Source organism: Malania oleifera, chromosome 7 (assembly GCF_029873635.1).
Source record: "Malania oleifera isolate guangnan ecotype guangnan chromosome 7, ASM2987363v1, whole genome shotgun sequence".
Lineage (NCBI taxonomy): Eukaryota > Viridiplantae > Streptophyta > Magnoliopsida > Santalales > Ximeniaceae > Malania > Malania oleifera.
In genome coordinates, this window is record NC_080423.1 from 52934930 (window position 1) to 52958966 (window position 24037).

A 24037-nucleotide genomic window follows, 5' to 3' on the forward strand; every position below is an offset into this window, starting at 1 on the left:
ACTATGGAAGCAATCTAACAACAATACAAACTAATAATCAACTGCAGTAAGAGATTAATCCATAGTGAGTTGTTTTGGTTTGCAAAATCATAGATGCCGTTGATATTTTTTTTAATTGTGTAATATGATTGAATGTGATAAGGTTACTACGCAAAAATAAACATGAGAATGAGATGTTACACATTAGCAGCAATCCTAAATAATCTTATGACACCGAATGAAATAAAACATCCATATATTGCTATTAAAAGTTCTTGTGTCTCACATTTGCAAATATTTAAATGACTAAGTATTGGTACCAGAAGAGCATTATTACACGAGACACATATACTCTTCTTTCTGTCAAAGGTCCATTTTGAGCCTTGCACTTGAGAATACAACATTCCTGCAGAGCTAAAACCTGTCTCTGTCATGAGGAGAAGAAAAGTCAATATTTGGACCATGAGGGATGATCCCAAAAGGGTTAATAGAAGGATGGCTTCCATAATAATGCTTCCTGATGTGTTCCATGTTGATGGTGCTGCTCATACCAGGGACTTGAAAAACATCTTTGGTGTAATTGAACAGATTTGGGTACTCACGCAGCAACTTCTTGTTGCACTTGAAGTGAACAGCATAAACCTGCAGTTAATAAAGGTCCAATTACTAAAGATACTTGAAAAATATGGAGGAAAACAGGTGGGAAATCATTAGATCAGCTCAACTAAAAAAAACTGTCCTAATTAAGGAATGGCTACATAAATCCTGTTTCATAATTCCTCTTTACCTGGGCCATAATCTCTGCTCGTGTTGGACCCCCCCGTGGGATTTGCAAAAATACCAAAGTCTGTCTCACGTATATTTTCTTTAAAAAAAAATTAGGAAAAATTACACTTAGTCCCTCCTAATGTTTTGAGACAGGCCCCCAACATCTCAATTTGGACAAGTTAACACCACATTTGGTAAGCATAATCAAGACCAAAATGGAACTGAAATTCAGACCTCAACTCCCATTCTGACATTTGCTTTACATAAACTAAAGTGGAACACATGGATGTTGATTCTCCCATTTCATGAAATGATAATTCTTCCTCTAACCATAGTCGATAGAATCTTATAATTCATGATTCAATTCATATGATTCGTATAATTTTACACCAATTCTATTCAAATCTTACTAGTGAATCCAAAAACAACCGAATCGTTGCAAATCTATTTACTCACCTCTTGAATCTAATGAATCAACCCGAACCCATCCATTCACACAATTCCAGACCTATCACATCGAGACCCAACTAGTTTAAAATCCAAAAAGCATCATTTTCTTCTATTGCTTTTATTTTTACAGAATTACCTTCCACTCCTTGTCTACATCAGATTTGTGCTAAAAAAATAAGAAAATAGAACTTTAGGTCTTGTGTTGCCTTGACAAAACCATTCTTTGGGTTGCACAATTAACTTTACAAAACACTCATCGGTTAAGGTGTACTCATGTTTTTGTTTGGTTGTTAAGATGCAGAAGTAGGCTTTTCTAGCTGTTTGTTAATTATTATCATTTATAAATTTAATTTTTTTCTCTTTGATTCGAGAAAGAATATGTATGATTCTTTTTCTTTTTTTTTATCGATAAACACCAAGTTCAATTATTTACTATTTTTTCTTGATTCCTCCCCTTAAATAGCATAAATTCTGTTTCTTTTTTAACTAATGTTTCTCAAACTCATTTAGTCATCATCCCTTTTCGTTTGTTTAGGGAAAGCATACACATAAAATATGATTTTTTTCATTGTCAAAATTTGAATGTATTTTATCATTTTTCTGCTTGTTTGTATCTATATGCAGGCAATTTAAAAATGATTTGGAAATTAGTCACAAATCTTACGATTTGATTCTCAATTCTTGATTCCCAAAACTAGAATTACCATTCATGATTTGAATCTTGATTTGACAACTATACCTCTAACCAATACAAATTACAATTCCATTCCTAACTTCTTCTTTCCAAAGACAATTATAACTCTCCCACATAACAAATACCCAGAAAAACACACAAAGCTGCTGAACCATTACCAATGTCATGCAGCAATCTCCCTCTGTTTCTCTTGCCTTCTTGCTGCCATACGGCCCATGCCCACCAACACTCAGACAGAGCACCCCCCAGATCAAGTGAGACCCACCTCCTCTTCTCTTCCCTCTCGTGCGTTCTCCTCCATCCTCCTCCCACCTGATTCAATGGAAATCCCACCATTGAAGCTCTTGAAAATTACATCGGAAGACCATACTCTCCATAACCAACTTCCCTTCCCTTCCCTTTACCCCTGCTTAACCATAGTAGTTAAAAGCGCGCCTCTAGGCGCAAGGCGCAGTGAGGCGATGAGGCTGCCACCTCATACCAGGTGGGGCGAGGTGACCTGCAAGAGGCGACCCTAGGCGAGACGAGGCGCAGTGAAGTGCGAGGCGCAGTGAGGCGCGCCTTGTGTATTTTTAAGCCATTTAAAGGAGAGAAATAACCCAAGCCAGACTCATATCCCTCATTCAACTCAAACGAACAGAGCCCTAGCCCCTTTTGACCCTTCGAAGCCCTTCGTGAGTTCGTTTGCGAGCCTTTGAACTAGCCGGAAGCCTTCGCGACTTCGTCTTCAAGCTTCGACCAGGATCGTGAGTTCATCTTCGACATTTTGAAGAAGCACGACCTGCGCGACTTCGTTTCGAACCAGCCGGAGCCCTCGCGAGTTCGTCTGCCTGCCTTCGAAGCAGTCGTGAGTTCGTCTGATTGCCTTCGAGCACAACGTGAGTTCGTCACGTCGCCTTCAACATTTCGAACCAGCTGGTGATCGTCTTTAAGCCTTCGAACCTTTGTAAGTCTTCTTCTTCTTCTTCTTCTTCTTCTTCTTCTCCTGCTGCTTGCGTCCTGCTGCCTGCTGCTTCTCTTCTTCTTCTTCCTGCTGCATGCTTGCTGCGTGCTGCTACTGCTGCCTGCTCTTTTTCTTCTTCTTCTTTATATGTAAGCTTATAAATTAAATATTTGGTTAATTAATGTAAGCTTATAAATTATAACTAATACATAATATTTATTTTTTTTACAGAAATTTAGCTACTGTTTTTTAATTTATAATATTTAGTTTAATTAATGTGAGTTTATAAATTATAACTAATACATAATATTTATTCTTTTTATTGAAATTTAGCTACTGTTTTTTAATTTGTTTGGAAATGCATTATGTAAGTCTTAAATTTTAAATATATGATGCATTTTTTTTCAGTTACGATACGGGATACCAAGTCTAAAATCTTAAATGGATTCTAGTTCTGGATGTGAGGCCTCGGCAAAGAAAGATCCCGCATGGAAGTATGCACATTCGGAGGATCAAAAAAATAGAAATAATTTGACTTGCAATTTTTGTGGTAAAGTCACAAGGGGGGAATATTTCGGGCAAAACAACACATTGTCGGAGGATTTCAAAATGTGAAAGAATGCTCTAAGTGCCCTGCTCATGTACGCGAGGAAATTAAAGAGCATATGTTGAAGAAAGATATGGAAAAGGAGGAAAATGAGTTATTGCTCAACTTTGATGATATAGATCATTACGGTGAAGATGAAGAAGATGAAGTTCAAGAAATTGACATTCGTGGAAAGAGAGTGCTTACTAGTGATGGAAGTAAAAGATCATACCAATCCAACTTGAAGAAACCAAAACAGAAGGGGCCTATAGACTTGTTTTTTACTCCCGATCCAAAGAAAGCGGTTCAAGCTAGGAAAGAAGGGAAGATGAAGCAAACATCAATAAATGAAGCGTGCACGAAAGAACTAAGAAAAAAGGCAATGGGAGATTTTGCTAGGTGGATGTATGATGCTGGGATACCATTTAATATTGTACGTTTGAGCAGCTTTCCAATGGCACTTGAATTGATTGGACAATATAGTCCTAGAATAAAGTCACTTAGCTATCATGAAGTGAGAGTTCCTTACCTAAAGGAGGAAGTTAGTCAAATGAAAGAGTTGTTGAAGGTCCATAAGGAGGAATGGACAAAATATGGCTGCTCAATTATGTCTGATGGTTGGAGAGATTCGATTGCTAATAAGGACATAATCAACTTTTTAATGAACTCTCCAAAGGGATCAGTATTCATCAAGTCTATTGATGCTTCTAATATTGTCAAGAATGCAGATAGAATGTATAGATTACTTGATGAGATGGTAGAGGAAATTGGAGAATCAAATGTGATTCAAATGGTAACTGACAATGCGTCAAACTATGTTGCAGCAGGTAAGAACTTATTTTTAGAACTACTTTCTATAGTGTATATATTGTTTATTTTAATATTTTAATGGCTTCATTCCTTGATTTTTGAACAGGGAAATTGTTGGAAGCAAAGAGGCCACATTTATATTGGACACCGTGTGTTGCTCATTGCATTGATTTAATTTTGGAGGATATTGGGAAGATGCCTTCAATTCATGCAACTTTGAAAAGGACAATTTTTTTGAATGGCTATATCTATAATAGTGTTGGCGTTATCAACTTGATGAGACAGTTCATTGGAGGAAAGGAGTTACTAAGACCTGCAGTTACAAGATTTGCAACTGCCTTCATCACCCTTCGTTCAATCCATCTTCAAACGAACAACTTGAGGAAGATGTTTACTTCTGAAGATTGGAATACTACTAAATGGGCAAAGGAGGCGGCTGGCAAAAGAGCAGCTACTATTGTTTTGATGCATACTTTTTGGAGTACCATCGTCTATACTCTTAAGTTAACAGGTCCACTTGTTCGTGTACTCCGTTTGGTTGATGGGGAAAAGAAGCCTGCAATGGGATATCTTTATGAAGCAATGGATAGGGCTAAGGAAGCCATAGCTAAGGCTTTTGGTGAGAGAGAGGATAAATTCAAGGAGGCATTTGAAATTATTGATACGAGGTGGGGATGCCAACTCCATCAACCATTGCATGCAGCTGCACACTATTTGAATCTAGAATTTTTTATTCAAACCCCAACATTTTGCAAGATGAAGAAATTATGACGGGTTTGTACAAATGTATTGCAAGGTTACTGCCAACTATTGAAATGCAAGATAAAGTTTCAAATGAGTTGGAAAAATACAATGCCGCTAGTGGCGTCTTTGGAATTAGTTTGGCAGTGAGACAAAGGAAGACAAAAGCACCACGTAAAGTGACATTTGTACTACCTCTTTATTTTTGAAAATTATTTTTGCTATTTACCTAATAGGTATTCATTTAAAATTTATTTTATAATAGCGCAATGGTGGATGGCATATGGATCAACTCCAAACTTGCAAAAGTTTGCTGTGAAAATTCTTAGCCTCACATGTAGTGCTACCGGCTGCGAAAGAAATTGGAGCATATTCCAACATGTAAGTCATTAGTATATCATGGATTAATTATTAAAGAACAAGAACTACCAATCTACTGCTTTTTAGAATCATTATTAACCATATTACTTTAAACTTTTTGCAGCTTCATAGCAAAAGGAAAAATAGGCTTTCCTAGCAACGCTTGAATGATTTGGTATTTGTGAAATATAATCGAACTCTGAGGCGTCAATACGACAAATGTGACACCATTGATCCCATCCTCCTAAAGGACATTGATGATAGTAATGAGTGGTTGATTGGTAGGATGGATGGTGATTCTGATGAGGATGATGAACTTGTGTTTGAAGATGATAATTTGAGTTGGGATTCTGTTGCTAGAGCTGCTGGACTAAATAACCCCCCGCATCACACTAGATCAAGAATAAGTACAAATATGCCATCATCGTCTAGAGGAAGAGGAAGGGCTTCATCTAGTAGTGCAACCAGTGCTAGGGGTCGGACCACAATGTTGGAACTTGTAAATGAGGATGAAATCTAAGTGGATAGTGCAGAGGAGACCGAAGAGGAAAAAGATGTTGGAGAAAACAATTCTGATGATGAAGAGGAAGATGATATCTTCGCCGACTTAGTTGATGATGAGTGATGAGTGATGAGTGATGATTGAGGAGGATTTTTAGATTTTATATTTTGAAATCTTTTATTGTACTCTTTTCTTTTGATGTTGAACTATGTTGAATTGTTGATGCTTTTGGGCTTCGTCTTGGCAATTTTATTAAATTTCCAATTTTGTTATTGAATGTTTTGGCATTTTAAATTCTAATATCACTAGATCTTCATATGTTCATATATAAATTACCCCAAATAGATATTTTACACCATTTTAATAATTGTGCACCTCACGAAGCGCCTTCGCCTCGCGCCTCGGCTTCAAAGACCCTTTGCGCCTCGGCTCGCCTCGCACCTCTGACTACTATGTCCTCAACAATGTCAGAAATGGCATCATCCTCCTCCAAAACACAGCAAAATTCCCTGTTGCCGCACTCGTGTGAGTGGTGTGTGTATTCATTGTGTGGACAAGTGCCTCTCTTTGCAACTATTGTGTATGAGTGTGCAAGTGGTGTGTGTGTGACTAGGTGTGTAGTGAAGGTGGTGCGCACATCTCAAGGTTGAAGATAACCTTGTGTTTTTTTCTTTCTTTTTTTTTTTTTTTTTGTTATCATTAAATCATCATCATAATATTGACTTATCATTATCATCATCATCATCATAATATTGACTTATCAATATCAACATCATCATCATAATATTGACTTATCAATATCAACATCATCATCATCATAATCATCATTTATATATATATATATATATATTGTTCTTGTTCTTTTTGTCGTCGTTGTTGAGATTTTGATTAAATGGATGACCTAACTTCAAGATAGGCCTCTTCCTCTATTTATAATACAAATCAAATACATTCTAATGACCATAATACCCTTACTAACTCTCACCAATTAACATACTAACACAATAATAATACTAAAAAACTAAATAAACTTTAACATTCCCGCTCAAGCTAGAGCATAAATATCATATGCTCCTATCTTGTTACAAATAAATTTAACATTTGAAAACCCCCCCCCCCCCCCCCCCCCCCGGCGCCGGTAAACAAATCAACAAGTTGCATATCTTCACATAAGTGGTAGTAATGAGCTTTTGCACAAGTTTCTCCCGAATAGAATGACAATCAACTTTAATGTGTTTCGTTCGCTCAAGAAAGACTAGGTTAGAGGCAATATGAAGAGCAACTTGATGATCACACATCAACTCCATAGACTGAGAATGTAGAAAACCCAATTCTTCCAACATGTTCTTCAACAAAACAAGTTCACAAGTAGTATAAGTCATAGCTCTATACTCTAATTCAACACTTGACTTGGCCACCACAGTTCGTGTCTTACTCTTTCAAGAAACCAAATTACCACCAACCAAGATACAGTATCTAGTTGTGGATATTCAGTTAGAAGGCGACCCGGCCCAATCTGCATCTGTATATCCTTGAATATAAGTGTGACCCTAATCTTAATATAAAAGACCCTCTCTCACGTGCACCTTTGAGATATCTCAAGATGCAAATTACTGCACTTCCCATGTGACAAAACAGTTCACATACAAGATCTAGGTACTTATATACCCAAGAAGTATTTCAACAATCCCAAATCTTTGGTTGGAAACATAGTCTGTAGAAAGTGTTTAGGACACTAGATCCTTTTATCATCACCATCCGTAATAGCAATATCATCCCATACATAATAAGAAGGATCCTACCCAATAAGTATGATGATAAAACACAGAGTAATCAACTACACACCGTCGAAGACCAAGTACTATAGCGCTGAATCCACCAAATCATGCTCTGGGAGACTATTTTAAACTATATAGTGCCTTCTTGAGCTAACACACTAAGCTCGACTCCCTCTGAGCAACAAACCTAGGTGGTTGCTCCATATAGACCTCTTTCTCAAAATCACCATGCAATAAGGCATTCTTTACATCTAACTGATACAAAGACTAGTGACAGGTGGTAGCCAAGGAGAAGAACAGACATACTGGCGTAAGTTTGGCAATCGAAGACAAAGTATCAGAATAATCCAAACCATAAACTTGAGTATTCCTCTTAACAATAGAACGTGCCTTCAGATGAGCCATAGAATCATCAAGGTTGACTTTCATAGTGAATACCCAACAACAACCAACCACAGTCTTGTCGGGAGGAAAAGATACCAAGTCCCAAGTATCATTATCCGTAAAGCAATCATCTCTTCAACCATGGCATTCCTCCACCCAGAGTGGGTTAAGGCTTCCAAAAAAAATTTAGGGAGGGCAATAGTTGATAAAGTAGTAGCAAAACAATAATAGGATGGGGATAAGAAGTCATAGCACACATAGATGGAAATGGGATGTTGTGTACATGTGCATTTACCTTTCCAAACAATTATGGGAGGATCAACATCATGGGAAATATGATCATCAAATAAGAGGCCTGGCAGTAGAAGCTAAAGGGAACTCTCTTCCTTAGATTCTCCATCATGAACACCTGCAAATTTGGACAATCGAGACGATGAGAAGGACTCAAAACTACATGGAGACACAGGTGATTGATTGAGTAAGGACTGCAAACTAGAATCTAGACGATTAGGCAGAGGAAAAGACTCATGAAGATCAAAAGCACTCAAGGACCCAGTGTAGTAAGGTGTAGACTCAAAGAAGGTAACATTTGCAAAAACAAATAAGCAATGCAGCGTAGGACTATAACAACAATATCCCTTTTAAGTATATGAGTATCCAAAAAGACACATTTTATAGCATGAGGATCCAACTTATCCACCCTAGGAGTTAGTTGATAAACAAAGGATACACACCCGAATATACGAGGAGGTAAAGAGAATATAGATGAATTAGGAAATAGAATGGAGTAGAGAATTTTACCACTAAGAACAAAGGATGACATCCTATTAATAAGACAGCAAACAGTAAGTACAACATCACTCCAAAACACTTTAGGGACATGCATTTGATATAGTAAGGTGGGAGTAATTTCAAGGGCATGTCTATTTTTCCTCTATGCAACCCCATTTTGTTTAGGAGCGTGGGCATAGGATGATTGATGAACAATTCCAAACTAAGTCATATAAGTAGTGAATTGAGTACTGAAATACTCTTTAGCATTATCACTCTTAAATATTCAAATTGGAAAACCAAATTGAGTCTTTATTTCAAAAAAAAAAGGCACAAAATACATAAAATAACTCAAAACGGTCTTTTATTAAATATAGCCAAGTCATCCTTGAATAATCATCCACAAAGGTTACGAAGAATTGGAACTCAACTTGGACACAATTCTACTAAGACCCCAAACAGCAAAATGGACTAACATGAAAGTGCTAGCAGCCCACTTATTGACTTGGGAAGCAAAAGGGACATGGTGATGCTTTCCCAATTGACAAGATTCACAAGACTAGACACAAAACTCAAATCAAGAACTAGACGTTCAACTTTTCCAATGAAGGATGACCAAGGCGACAATGAATTTTGAGAGGTGTGGCAACAACAATGCAGGCGATAGAAGGAGAGAGCAGCTCAAAGTGATAAAGTCCACTAGCTTCATTCCCTCTGCCAGTTATCTTCCTTATCTTCAAATCCTGAATAACCACCAAATCAGGGAAGAAAGTTACTAAACAATTCATGGATTTAGTTATCTTGCTAACAGACATAAGATTGAAAGGAAACTTGGGAATATACAAAACCAAAGGAAGAGAAATAGAAGAAATGGTTTTTACAGTCCCGATTCCCTTAACGATGTGGTGGACCCATCAGCAAAAGTAACACAAGGTAAATTTGCGGGATTGAATAGTAGAGAAGAAATTAGGTATATACTTGTGATATGATCAATGGTAGTGAAATCTATAACCCAAGGACAAGAATGAGAAGTGCTGGATGATAGGCATGCTGTGGGATTACCTGTTTGGGCAAGAGATGCAATGGGAAGAGAAGCTTGTTGTAATGTTTGATACTGCTAGAACTTGGAATACTCTTCCTCTAACATAGATATAGAATGTTTTCCCCCACTTGGCCCCAAAGTTGTGGAGTCGGTGGTGGCTGCATTGGCAACACATGAAGGTCCACCATGGAGATCCCAAAACTACTCAATAATATGATTACCTCATCCACAATAAGTGCACTTGCGAGGAGTGCCTCTACCTTGTCCATCTTTACCACACAACCACTCGAATCACCTCGATAACTATTGCGGCTGTTTGGTAGAGAACTAGAATCATTATGTGTGGCAAATGCTGTCCTCTTAGAGCTAGAAGCAAGAGCAAGAGAACGTGTGCTAAAGGAAGCACAAAGGATACGAGAATAAACATCAGAATATTATGACAACTCTGCACTACTAAGCATCTGGGACCAAACTGCCTCAAACTCGGATTTCAAGCTTGCTAACCAAAAAACTATCATCTGCTCCCTCTACTTCTGCATGTCACAAATATCGGATGTTATAGGTTGCACGATGTTAAGCTCCTTATGAATACATTTCATCTCTCCAAAATAATCTGCAATGCTCATGTCTCCTTGTTGTAACTGAAAGTACTCCTGGTATAAATCATACATACGCGTAATGTTACTAGAGTATAGAAGCTTGGCATAATCCCAAATCTCCTTGCATAGTGCATGTATCTAAATGCATGCACATCTGTGCAATCTGGGGCACCATCGAATTCCACAAGAGGGAAACAATCAAAGCATTTCCTGAATCCACACTTCTTTTCTCCTCATCAAAAGGGTCAAATTGGAGCAAATGGTCAGATTCTTCTAATCCTACTAAATAAACCTAAACAACCTTAGACCATTGAACATAATTCTTTCCATCCAACTTTTGAGTTGTTAGCTGTGGCAGTGATGAAGGCAACATGTTTTTGGGATTCATAGACTCCACCCCAACACTCACAAACCAGCAGCCACACCAATGTCAAACAAGAAGAACAATCAAAAATAATCAGGACAACCACAAATGATGTGAAGCACCGAAACAGCCATGGACGAGGTGAACCACCTATAAACTGATATAACACTGCCACAGCCTCACAAAACAACTTATGAACACTGCCACTGCTCCAAAAAACTCACAAAAAGCCTTTTCGAACACCGAACAACAACTAACGGATTACCATAAGTGCATGGTCAAAAAAGGTTGGATCTTTAAGAAAAAAGCATGCCCAACTGCTTGTTAATGTGGTCTAGGGAAGGAATTAGAACATGGTGGAGGAAAAACTCAGAAAAAATGTGGAGAGATTAAACTCATAAAAACATGGCCAGAATCTATCTCATGCGCGCCGGTATGTGGCAATGTGCGGGGAGCTTTCTAGCAATGAGATTTTATAGGGCTAGGTTTCAAAGGGTTTTGTTTTTGGCATAGGATTGATTTTGTGAAATAATAAGGGTTGAGGTGGTTCTGAGAAGGGTTGTGACTGAAGGGACATCCAAGCGATGATTAAGTGTGATAGGGTTTAGGTGTCGGAGGGTTCTGTTTTTGGCATAAGGTTGATTTTGTGAAATAATAAGGGTTGAGGTGGTTCTGAGAAGGGCATCAACTGAAGGGTGTTTCCCGAAAATGTTTAGTGTGAGAGGGTTTAGGTTGGACCATGCTCTGCTACCAGGTTGGGAATACCATAATACCTTTAACTACTACTACTACTACTACACATGGTTCGTAATCGCGGTCGCGGGTAACGTCGCGAAATGGTCGCGGGTGTCGCGGGTCGCGGGAGATGCGGGTGTTACGTAACGGGAAGCGGGCGTAACGGTCGTGAATTTTTTTCACGCATTCACAACCATGCGAAAATTAAAAAATAAGCATGAAATCCATTAATACATGATTTTTAATGAATTTTGAAGGCTTTCATTCAACCTACAAATGTTTTTTAATAGGCATTATGATTTTTATATTAATTTTAGTGCGCTGTTTACAAAAAAAAGCATATTTTTTTATAGTTTACATTACTTTAATGAGTAAAAAGATGTAGAAATGTAAGAATCAATTAATTTAAGTCATAACGTTACTAAAAATGAATCAATACTCAATAGACTTAATACTCAATATACACATTACAAATACATGAATTTAAAAAGTGATTAATATCAAATATCAATAAATAGTTGAAAATACATGAATACAATATTACAAATTTATAATATAACACATGTCACCACCAAAAAGAATGACGTGGAGGGTCTTCATAATTTGCATCTGTATCTTGAGATTGGGAAGGGAAATTATCTCCCCATCCTTATGGAAATACATAGTTGAATGAACCCAAGTTTGCATCATTTTGTTGTTGCTCTTGAAAATGTACTGGTGATGAAAATTCTCCTGAATAATGTCTATAAGTTGGGGCAGGGGCTGGCTCTGGGTAGTGTGTAGAAGAAGACTCATTAGATCCTGAGATTCCTGATCCACTGGGATAAAAAATGTGAGTCACGAGATGCATAATGTGGATATGATAGATGAGATCCATATGATTGTGATGATGAACCATCTAAACCAAAGTCGCCAAAACTATGAACCACACCATATGAATCTTCAGTAGAATCGCTAGGGTCACCACGAGCACTCCTCCTTCTCCTGGGTTGTGAAGATTGGTTCCCTGGAGGAATACCCAAGTCATAATTTTCAGGTATGTCATGTAGTCCATAAGGATCAGAAGGATATATATCCCTTCCAAATGATGTCCCTGTGTCATATCCATAATTATATTCTACACCGCCGCCTCCACCACCACCACTGCCACCCCCCCCCCAACCCCAGCTCCAGCACCACTATTACCATCATCATCACTTGGTGGGCTCAAACCAAGATTGTCATCACTTTGTGTACGTTCAGGGCTTGAACCTGAATGATCATGCGCGTTTATTGGTGGTTGATCACCTCCTTCTGTAGTACCACCAATCTCTTCATTTAACCAATTTGAATTGTCCTGACCGTCGAGTAGTGGTGTCTCTCTCTCCTCTAACCATTGACTTAAAGGATCATCTTCTTCGAAAATGTAGTCCAAATTGATAGGATTGAAACCCTCTTCAATTTCTCGTTGGCTTCTTCTCATTGTACGTCTTAACTTTAACCTCATGTTGTAATGTACGAAAACAAGTTTTTGTAATCTCATGTACTTTAATCTATTTCTTGTTTTCGTATGGATGAGGCTAAAGGTGCTCCAATTACGCTCACAGTTCGAAGCTGATGTGGTCTGGCTAAGAACTCTAATTGCTATTCTTTGGAGCTCAGGAGCACACAAGCCATAATGAATCCACCATTCAGCTGCATGAATAATTAAAAAGAGTTTTATGTTAGTATAGCGTATTTCAAAAGTCAAATTTGAACACAGAGAAAATAGAGTAATTCTCCATTATTTAGCTATATAGCCATATTTACCAGGATTTGTTTGTTTCACTGCCCTTTGAGCCAACGGGGTTCCAAAAGTCTCCTGCCTATCTCGATATAGCAACAACTAAAAAATGATGATTGTGAAATATAATTAATTAATTAGATGTATTAATAATTATTCTTGAAAGTATTACAGAATACTAGAACAATTCATTATTCAATTTAATGGAACCAATACTTACTTGATTAATAGCCCGAATTTGAGTATCTATATCGGGTACCAACTTGATTATCACTTTTTTAACTCCATCCATGACTTCTCTAACAACTTCAGGAGAGGGTGGGGCACCATAAAGAAATTGTGGGTTCAAAAAATACCCTACAATTAAATTTAGAAACATATTAATCAATAGTTTTCTAATGCAACTATGCATAATTTAAAAGTTAAAATAATAAGAAATTGTATTTGATTTACACTTACCAGCAGCGTGCAAATCTTGGTGCAACTGAAAACTCCACCGGTTGTCAATAATTTTCCAATAGTCTTTGTAAAATCGGAAATCTTTTTGAATGGCCAACTTCGCCCTATCAATTGCCTCGTATATGAAGCCCATGGTTGGTTTTTCATCACCATCAACCAATTTAAGAACTTTCACCAAGGGTTCTTGCACTTTAATTATATCAGAGGCCTTTTGCCAAAACTCTTTGCCTAAGATAATTTTCTTTGAATCATATGCTGGACCTGATTTTGCCATTCCAAACCTTGAGTTTTTCCAAGCATCAGATGTAAACATTTCCCTTAGTGCTTGTTTATGCCTGACAATAGTCTCCAAAGCAATGAAATTTGTGGCAAATCGAGTGATGGCAGGGCGAAGTAACTCTCTATTATTTGTGAATTTCTTCATGAAATTCACTGTCCATGCGTGGTTGTAAAGAAATGAGGTTATTGTTCTTGCATCTTCTAAGACCTTCTTCATGTTACTTTTCTTACCAATATCTTCAAGAATAAGGTCTATGCAATGAGCTGCACATGCTGTCCAATAGAGATTGGGCCTCTTCTGCATTAATAATTTTCCTCCTGCCTTCATTGCAGCTTCATTATCAGTCACTACTTGGACAACATTCTCCTCTCCAATTTCTTCAACCACCTCATCCATTAATCTGAAATGAAATTATAGATTCAATAATTACTACTATTTAATTAAAAACATGCAAGTCCATAATACTATTTGCATATACAATTAAAATTAGAAAATTACCTGAAATAATATTCAGCTGTTCTGCTTGGCACATCAGAGGCATCAACTGATTTATGAAACACGGTGCCTCTATCGCAATAAACTAAAAAGTTTATAATGTGTTTTCTAGTTGGTCCTGACCAACCATCACACATAAGTGTTACACATCTTTCCTTCCAAATTCCAGCAAAAGAAGCTATATAATTTTTCATTTCTTGATACTCTTGCTCCAAATAAATTTCAGATATCTCATAGGGTGATGGACCCTTCACCCCCTTTCCAACCTCTGCAGCAATATCAAGCATAGGCTGCATAAATGGAGAGTCAGCTACATTCGCTGGAATCCGATTATAAATTAGGAATTTTCCAACCGCTTTTCCTAATTTACTTCTTAAACCTTTCAGTAACTTAGTGTTGAGTTTTGGTTGTTTCGCACTCTTGCTTCTTTCTAAAATAGGATCCATTGCCTTTAGTCTAGCTTCAGGGGCATCAGGATTGATCCATTGTCGTCCACTACCTCCAGCTTCTCGACCACTATAAGATCGAGCTCCTGCTCTATTGAAACCACTGGTAGCACCACTGCCAGAGCCACCTCCCTCTTCATAAATATTACCCCTTCCAGTTGTTCTTGCTCGAAATCTTTGTCTCTCTTCCCATTGTTGTTGTGATCGCATGCTTTCTTGTCGAGCAAATCTCATACTTTCTTCTTCCAAGTCTTCTTCATCGCTCAAATTCTCAAAATCTCCTCTAATTTGGGCTTCTGCTTCTTCTTGCCTTTTTTGTTTATCTCTTTTCTTCTCAGCATACTGTTGTAGATGTTTCATCATTTGTTCTCTTACTTGTATGGTCACATTTGAGCATCCAGCTACTTGACCCTTTTTATGTGCCAAGTGTTGTTTCAAGCGTGTAATGCCCCCTTTGATTATCTTCCCACATAACTTACACATAATAACATGTCTATTACCGTATACCGCAGTACCAAAATGCCATCCAATATCTTCACTAGGTAAGTTTTCATTTCCTCTATCACGTGACATATTGATAGACTTAATTTGATGATCTCTACACAAAATATAAAGAAAATACAAAGTTACAACCTTCCTACAATGACAGGAATAATATAATTAGTAATTTAGTAAATATTAAATAATAAGTACTAAATAGTCCTAATTTTAAATACTTATTACGTAAAAATAAGTATAATATTTGATTAAAAATAATAAGTAATGTTTATTATTTTTATATTTAAATAAACAAAATTATAAAATATTAGATATTTTATTACAAAAAAAATATATTCCTTTATCTTTAAAAAGATATTTTCATTATTTTTTATAGCTTGATTTTATTTTCATTTATAACTATAAGAAATTAACAGGTGAAAAAGATTTTTGCTCTACTTTCATATACATCATAGCATCACAAATAGAGATCCATACATTACAAATTGACTATTTAATTTTTTAAACATTTTCTCAGTATATAGATTAAAATTAAATTTTTCTACAAATTCCAGTAGTAATTAGTAAAAATCAAATTTATTAATGTATTAACTATTAGGTTAATTTTTTTTTTATTAAGTTATTAATTTTTACTTTATTTGATAACTAAAAACAAAAAATAGATGTAAACATTTATTTTACCTAATTTTAAATTTAAGGTCAAAATAATGTTTTAAAACTTAAAAAATATTAATAAACAGGGTCAACCTACTCAAGAAATGGCAAGTAGATACACAATTAACATAAAATGGGTGACAGATGTTATTTAATTTTTTTTTCTTTTATAATATGAATATTATTTAATATTTTTTCAATAGATGGGAGTGAATATGATATCTTCTTTATCAAAATGACCACTTTATCCAGCTGACATAAATAGTATGTTAGCCAATTGGTGCCATGAATTAATTTTATTTCTATAAGTTTGGCAAATCCTAAGACTAAATATTATAATAATTGTGCAGAGTATTCCTTGGAATTCTTTAAGAATGGTGAAAAATAGAGCTCAATTAAGCCTAGATAATATAAAATGCCATCACATGGATGTCTTGTGTACATACATTATTTTAATGCTTTGTTTAGATGGTGAATGCAGTAGTGGATTATTGATATTCAAATATTATTATAAAAAAGGCTTCAATTATTATTGTTAAATATTAATTATTTACTAACCTTAAAAAATATTAATTATATAATATTAATAATTGCTTGCTATGTCATGGAATTAATTTTCATAATTATCTTTCAAAAAATATAATACAATTAAAATATTTATAAATTAAGAAAATTTTATTTTACATAATTATTAATGATTTCTAATTTTTTACTCTATTAAATTACTTTTTTTTTAATTCAATTTAACAAACGTATTTTACAACAAAATATAATTTAAAAAAATAAACAGAATGAAAAGAATGAAAAGGGCTGTGGTACAACAAAATATAATTTAAAAAACAAAAAAAACATAATGAAAAGTGTTGTGGGTGTTAGAGTGTCTCATACGCTGAGGCCTGTAGTCGAGTCAGACCGAGAGAGGGGAGGGATTCGAGGGAACTCGGAGGAGCGAAGCACAAAGCAGCGAGCCAGCGATGACTCCAAGCTCCGAGCCTCCGAAGCTGAAATCGAGAGGCTGGCTGGTGGCGACTGCGACGACTGGCGGAGGAAGGTGCCAACTGCGACGACTGGCGGAGCTGCTGCAGACCTTTCGCCATCGCCGGTGACTCGCCAAGTTGCTAGAACTGGAAGCCTGGAACTGCAAGTCTGCAATTTTGAGTAGATCTGCTCGGTAGCCTCGGTGTGCTCACTCTCAGGCTTCGAAGCCTTCTTATTGCCAAAGGCCAACAAATTTTCAAGGTCAGTTTGTAACTTTCCTTTTTACCCTTTGAATGGCAGATGGGTGTGGGGACTGGGGAGAGGGGGAAAGCAGCGCTACTGCCTGCTGCCCTTCAGCGAATATGCTACCTATCGGCCATGTAATGGTCCGTAACGGACATTAAGACATGTAACGTTGGAGTATCGGCTGTTACGTGCCGTTACGCCTCCGTAACGGCCGTTACGGCCGTGAATTTTTTCCGAACCGCATTATCTGCCCGTATCGGTTTCGGGCCCTCTGATTTCCGTTACGTATCGGCCGTTACGCTACGCAACGGCCGTTATTTAAAACCATGTACTACAAGTAGTACATTGGAATAGTCTCCTAGAATTTATTTTTTTTGAAATGGAAAAACCAGGAATAGCTAAAGTTTCTTAGATAAAATGCCCTAAACCAAGCTGCCTTATAATCAAGATAATTGTATCCAGCTAGTTTAAAATTTTTCTTGAAATATTTTTCTGTATACAAAGACTAATTCCAATTTGTGGGAGAAAGCACTTTAAAAATTTCCATAAGAGTAAAAGGCAATCTTTTTTTCATTATATTTATCAAGATTATTTCTTAAAATTGTAGAGTTTGTATCCACAAGAATAAATTCATAAAAAGTTTGGGTTTTATCAAGAGTAGGTGGAAAGAAGTGGAATCTAGGCAGATTTAAATCCTTGGCAACTTCTGTAGGATTGTTATTTACAAATTCAGGCTCAACGACAGTTGTGGCTAAGATAGGTTCTTTAGGTATGTAAGGATCTTTCCTCTAAGGGTTGGAAACAATGGAAGATTTAGAAGGCGATGATGTGTTAATTCATAGCCAGTTCTTGTTGTTGACCTTTTAATCAGCACATTTTAACATATTGCTTGTGTTACATCATTTATTGTTCAATATTGCCATTATCTTGACCACTATTTGTGAGGGTGTCCTGCGTTGGTTAGCCATTAAGTTCGTTGACTCCGTTGGTCAGCCTGTTTGCGTTTAGGGTGGTCCCAGTGGTAGTCCCCCAAGCAGCACAGTAGGATTGAATTTCAATTTGTTTAATAGCCTTGCATCATGAGTAACATGATTAAAAAACTCATTAAAGGATCAAGCTCTAGGTTAAGCTCTACCAAAGAAGAAGATGAAATTGAAAAGAAACTTGAAAATCTTGAAATCAAGAAAAGAGTTTACAATCAAATTTCTATTTCAATATCAAATATGGAAAAATGTCTTCAAAGCTGGAATCTTCCCAATCTTAATATTAAAAGAATATATCTTAAAGGATCTTTTGACCCAAAAAATAAATATCTTATTAAAGTAGTTGAAAAAATTCATTCTTTAAGTAATCAACACTGTAGAACGCATCTTTTCTCAAATGAAGATCTTCTCTACTTACAAAGAAACTTTAACTATTTTCATATAGGAGCAATTCAGGTAGGAATCAAGCCTTTGCATAGAGGTCTTGACCAACCGGTTAGAGCTTGTGTTAGACATGCAAGGCATCACGATTTCGAGTCATCCATCTTAGGAACAATCGAATCAAACTTAGCTTATGGACCAGTCTACTTTGACTATTTCCAAGACATTGTTGTAGATTGTGTCATAGACCAAGCCAAAAACAAATCTTTAGTCCTAGATATTCAAACAAAAGTTATGAAATGGATCAAGATTCCAAACTGATAGTAGTCATTTTTCCAGTCTTTTACAAAGCTATGAACACAACCCTAAACATTAATAGCCTTGCCTATTCACCAAAAGGAAGAACACTTCTCTTTCAAGCTAATAGTGAAAATTCTACAACCTTGGTTCCAAAACTATAACCATGGAAAGATATTAGTACCAACCTTCGGTGGGATTGGAGTAATGCTTTATGTCCACACAACCCCAACCTTCTTTTCAATTTCATCTTCTTCTTTGGTAGAGCTTAACCTAGAGCTTGATCCTTTAACGGGCATTTTAATCATGTTACTCATGATGCAAAACTATTGAACAAATTGAAATTAACTCAATCCTACTATACTCCCTGTAAGACCACCAAAGGGAACAGCCCTAAACACAAACGAGCTAACCAACGGACTTAATGGATGACCAATGCAGGATGCCCACACAAATAGTGATCAAGATAATGGCGCAATATAGAACAATAAATGATGCAATGTGGCAATATGCTAAAACGTGCAAATTAAAAGATCAAGACAACAAGAATTGGCTCTGATACAAAATTAACATAGGATCGATATAAAATATATATAAAATCAAGAAAGTCTGATAAAGTGAAATATATGTTTGAAATACAAAGTTTTATTTAAATATAATTATACAAAGAAAATATTACAAATTTTGATTATTTACAGGAAATGAAATATCACACTTCTTTTGCTTTCTTACAAGAGTTCTCTCCAAACTCTCTCCCGCACAAAACAAGTGCTTTGAAAGATGATCCTTAGATACAAAATACCTTTATTTATAGAAAGCAAAGCATTCAAATTTGAGGTTGTTTAAAGTTTGGGGAAATTTGGATACCTTGATGAAAACGTGTGGACAGTCCAGATTGAAAGAAATCTTTAAAGTTTTACGATGAGATTTTCTGATGAAGACGTGTGGACGGTTTAGATTGAAAGGAATCTTTAAAGTTTTGCTGATAAGACTGATAAGAGTTTGCTATGCAATGAAAGAAAATGCTGGAGGGCAAAACCATGTGCTAAAAGCTAACAATTCCAAATGGTCCAAAGGCGTCGTAATCATCATCATGGTCTGTGAGAATAGGTGTTTGTTCTCTATCTTCGTGGTCTAACTCTGAATCAAGACTCGATGTTGCTGCATGAACGATTGCTCTATAGTCTTTCTTGGAAGACACTCCTACAAGTAAAGCTTGAATCTTACTTTTAGCATTGACAAGGTTTGAAGCTTCTGGGGAAGATGCTGAAGAAGGCTTCTTCTCAGAGTTCTCAAGAAATTTTGTGACCCCTACTAGATAAAGTCTCTCAAGATCAAACATATTAGTCCACCATTTAACTTTAAATTGTCTTGCCAAGGATGGAGCAAACTCATAAGATTTTACTTGAACATAGTCCCAAGAAACAATCCAGGAAACCTTGAATTTGACAAAGAATCTATATTCTGCTTCTTTGCCATTAAGCTTGATCATAACTTTAAAAGTTTCAAAGCCTTCAAAGACTACTGAGGGAAAGATGTGCAAATTGTCTCCAAAATAGATTCTCCATTGATGGAACCAAATTGGAACAATTTTCTGGAAGTTTGTTTTGAAATGGAAAATCCAAGAATGGGTATCGTTTCTTAGATAAAATGCACTAAACCAGGCTGTCTTACAATCAAGATAATTGTATCCAGCTGGTTTGAAGTTTTTCTTAAAAAATTTTTTTGTATACTAAAATTGATTCCAATTTGTGGGATGAAGAACTTCTAAAAATTTCCACAGTATTGAAGGCAATCTTTGTTTCATCATACTTATCAAGATGATTTCTTAAAATTATAGATTTTGTATCCACAAGAATAAATTCATAAAAAGTTTGGGTTTTATCAAGGGTTGGAGGAAAGAAGTGGAATCCGGGAGGAAATAAATTCTTGGCAACTTTAGTAGGATTGTTATTGATAAATTCGAGCTCAATGATGGCTATGGCTAAGACAAGTTCTTTAGGTATATAGGGGTCTTTCTTTAAGGGCTGGAAACAATGGAATATTTAGAAGACGATGGTTTGTTATTTGGAGTAGAAGGATCTTTGAAGATAAGTTTGTTTTGGTATGAAAGAAATGAAGGTGGAGAGGATGGGGACTAGTGATTGCATAGTCACCTGAAGTCTTTTGTTTGCCTTAAGCTTGTTTCTTTATAGTTTCAATCCTTGAAGATTGAACTTTGGTCCCTCCTCCTTTTAACCCAACTCTAAAATCACTCATTTTTGGACTAGATCAGGGTGCCTGTCCTGCAAGATATCTGTTGTAAGAAAATCTGGAAGACATTTGATTATCCTTTAATAAATTCTATTTCAAAATCAAAGCTTGAAAGTATCACTTGTCATCTGGCAAAGATTTTCTTAGAGACAAGGTTTTTAATATCCTTTTGCAAAACATCTTTGGCAACTTTACAATCAATTCGGAGTAAAAACATTTTATTGAAAAGATCATCTTGAAACTTTTATATACATAAGACTATAGATAAAAAAAAAAATTTTAATGGTTGAATAATTTAGTTGAGGGCCAAACCAACAACCAGAATGATACCGGACTAAAGGCTCTTTTTCACTAAATCTTTGTTTAAGAATGCCACCATATCCTAAGTCTGAAGAATCTGTCTCAACTATTATGATTGCATTAGGATAAGGAATACTAAGACAAGGCAAAACTCTGACCTCACTCTTAATTTTCCAAATAATGCTTGTATGTTCATGAGACCATGCTGGTGGATTATTTTTAATTTTTTGAAATAAAGATTTACAATCTTTGAAGTTGATTTTTAGCCTTGATTTCGCCAGGAAATTTATCAGCAAAGTATAAGGTCCTTTGGATCGATCTAATCTTTCCTTAGGATCTTTCATGTCCAAGAAATCTGATCTTTGTTTGGAAAAAATTATTTTTTGGGCAGATAAGACTAATCCATTTTTCTTTGTTATATAAAGAAAAGTTCTAAGGTGTTTAAAGTGTTGCTCTAATGATTTTGGGAAGATTAATACATCATCAATATAGACTAGTGAAAAAGTTGTATAGGGGGTAAATATTTCATTCATTATATTTTGAAATTCAGATGGGACATTTTTTAGACCAAATGGCATGACATTCTGTTCATATTGTCCAAAGGGGACATTAAAAGCAGTTTTATATCTGTCTTCTTTAGCAATTTGGATTTGCCAAAATCCAGAATTCATGTCAAAATTTGAAAAGATTATTGTAAAATGAAAGTCTTCCCAAAAGATCATTTTTATTAGGAATAGGATATCTAATCCATTTTAGTACCATGTTTAAAGGTTTATAGTTAATGACAAGTCAAGAGCACCTTTTTCGATCTCCGAGGCTTTGTTAACAAAAAAGGCTGAGCAACTCCATGGTGATTTAGATTTTCTAATAAGGTTCTTACCTAATAAAGATTCGATTTCTTTCTTGTAATACTCTAACAATTCTTGCTTCGTGTGAGCAAGTCTTGCTTTTGTTAGAATATTTCTTTCACCAAAGTCTTTTTCATAAGGAAGCTTGACAACATGCTTTTTTTTATTCCATAAGGCATTAGGAAGGTCAAAGCAAGCTTCGTCCTCAAGATGGGTTCTAAATTCTTCAATTTTAGTGATAGTGATATGTCTTCTTATTTTCAATAATATTGATTTTATTAAGTTCTTTTTTCTTGACAAGATGAATTAAGTCAAAACATACTTTTTTGCCATTAATTTTTGTCTTTATTCCTTCAAAATCAACAATAAAAGGGTTAATTTTTGTCTTTATTCCTTCAAAATCAGCAATAAAAGGTTAGATTAATGTTAAAAAGGGAGTTCCCAAGATTACTTCTAGGTTTAAGTTTTTTACAAGAATAAAAGAAGTTTCTAGGCAAAAATCAATATTACAAATTTGTGCCTTGGGCATTTTGTATTTAATATTAATCCTAGTTTGATTTGCCGAGTACAACTATTCACTTGTTTTTTCAAAAAATTGAGTTGGTATAAGCCCTTCTTGGATAGTTTAAGTTTGCTCTCGAGTCAACCAAAGTTATACTTTGTAGAACAAAGTTTGATTCAATACAAAGTTTAATTCGAACATACCATTTATTTTTGAATAAAAATAAAAAATTTGAAAGGCATTTTTCATCTTCAGATCTCTTTTAAGATTTCTTTTTGATCCCTAGAGTTTTCAAAATGTGTTATCAAGGCTAGTAATTCAGTTTTAATTTCTTTGTTTTCTTTTTGAAGATCTCGATTTTTTATTTTTATTTTTGTAGTTTTTAAATTTGTTTTTTAATTTCTTTCATTTCAATTTGAATATCATTAATTGAGATAGGTATGGTAACTTTATTATCATTCTCAATTATTTCTTTTAAGTTACAGAAGAATGGTTTAGGTTCTTCTTCTCCTTGTTCTATATTTTCTCAAGATATTTTCTTTTAAGTCTTGTATCATTTGTTTCTTCAATAAGATCTATCAAGATTCTTTTATATTTAGAGATAACATTTATTGTTTTGAAATTGCAAATACAATGTCCTAAACACTCACAATTTTCTTCAGAAGACTCAAAATCCCCATTGATTAAATCAATTTCAAAATCTGATTCAATGGAAGATGATTCGCTAGGACTATCTTCACTATGGCCTTCTTCATTCACAAGGTTAAAGATTTTTTCACAAAGTTCTTCTTCTATTCCAAGATTATTGATTTTATGTCTAAGCCTACATTGGGATTTAAAATTTCCTTGCTTTCCACATTTATAGCACATGATTGGGGTAGATTGTTGTTTAGAGGCTTTGTAAGGGTTCTTTCTTTTAATTTTCTTTTCTTTTATTAACAAAAGATTGTGATGGTAGTTTTGATTTATAAGCTTTTCTTTTGAATTTTTCAACTTTTTCTCTTGAAGATGGGGCTTGGATTTTCTCATATCCATATTGTGCACAAAATGATCCTAGCTCTTTTCTACTTTGTTTGAGCTCGGATTTCATTTTGGCTTTAAATTTAAGATCAGTACATATGGCCAAGGCTTCTTGATTAATAAAGTTAA

The 24037-nt window shown here is 35.5% G+C and overlaps 1 protein-coding gene across 4 annotated transcripts in view; it reads right to left on the reverse strand.

Moving 5' to 3' along the window:
- Positions 1-218: 218 nt before the first annotated feature.
- The window catches only part of LOC131159513 (uncharacterized), a 66524-nt gene continuing 42705 nt past the window's right edge, over positions 219-24037 (reverse strand). For all 4 annotated transcript variants that reach the window (XM_058114488.1, XM_058114491.1, XM_058114490.1 and 1 more), the window contains exon 6: positions 219-621. In XM_058114488.1, coding sequence (XP_057970471.1) covers positions 394-621 — 228 coding nt within the window. In that variant the 3' untranslated portion in view covers positions 219-393. The remainder of the gene's footprint in view (positions 622-24037) is intronic.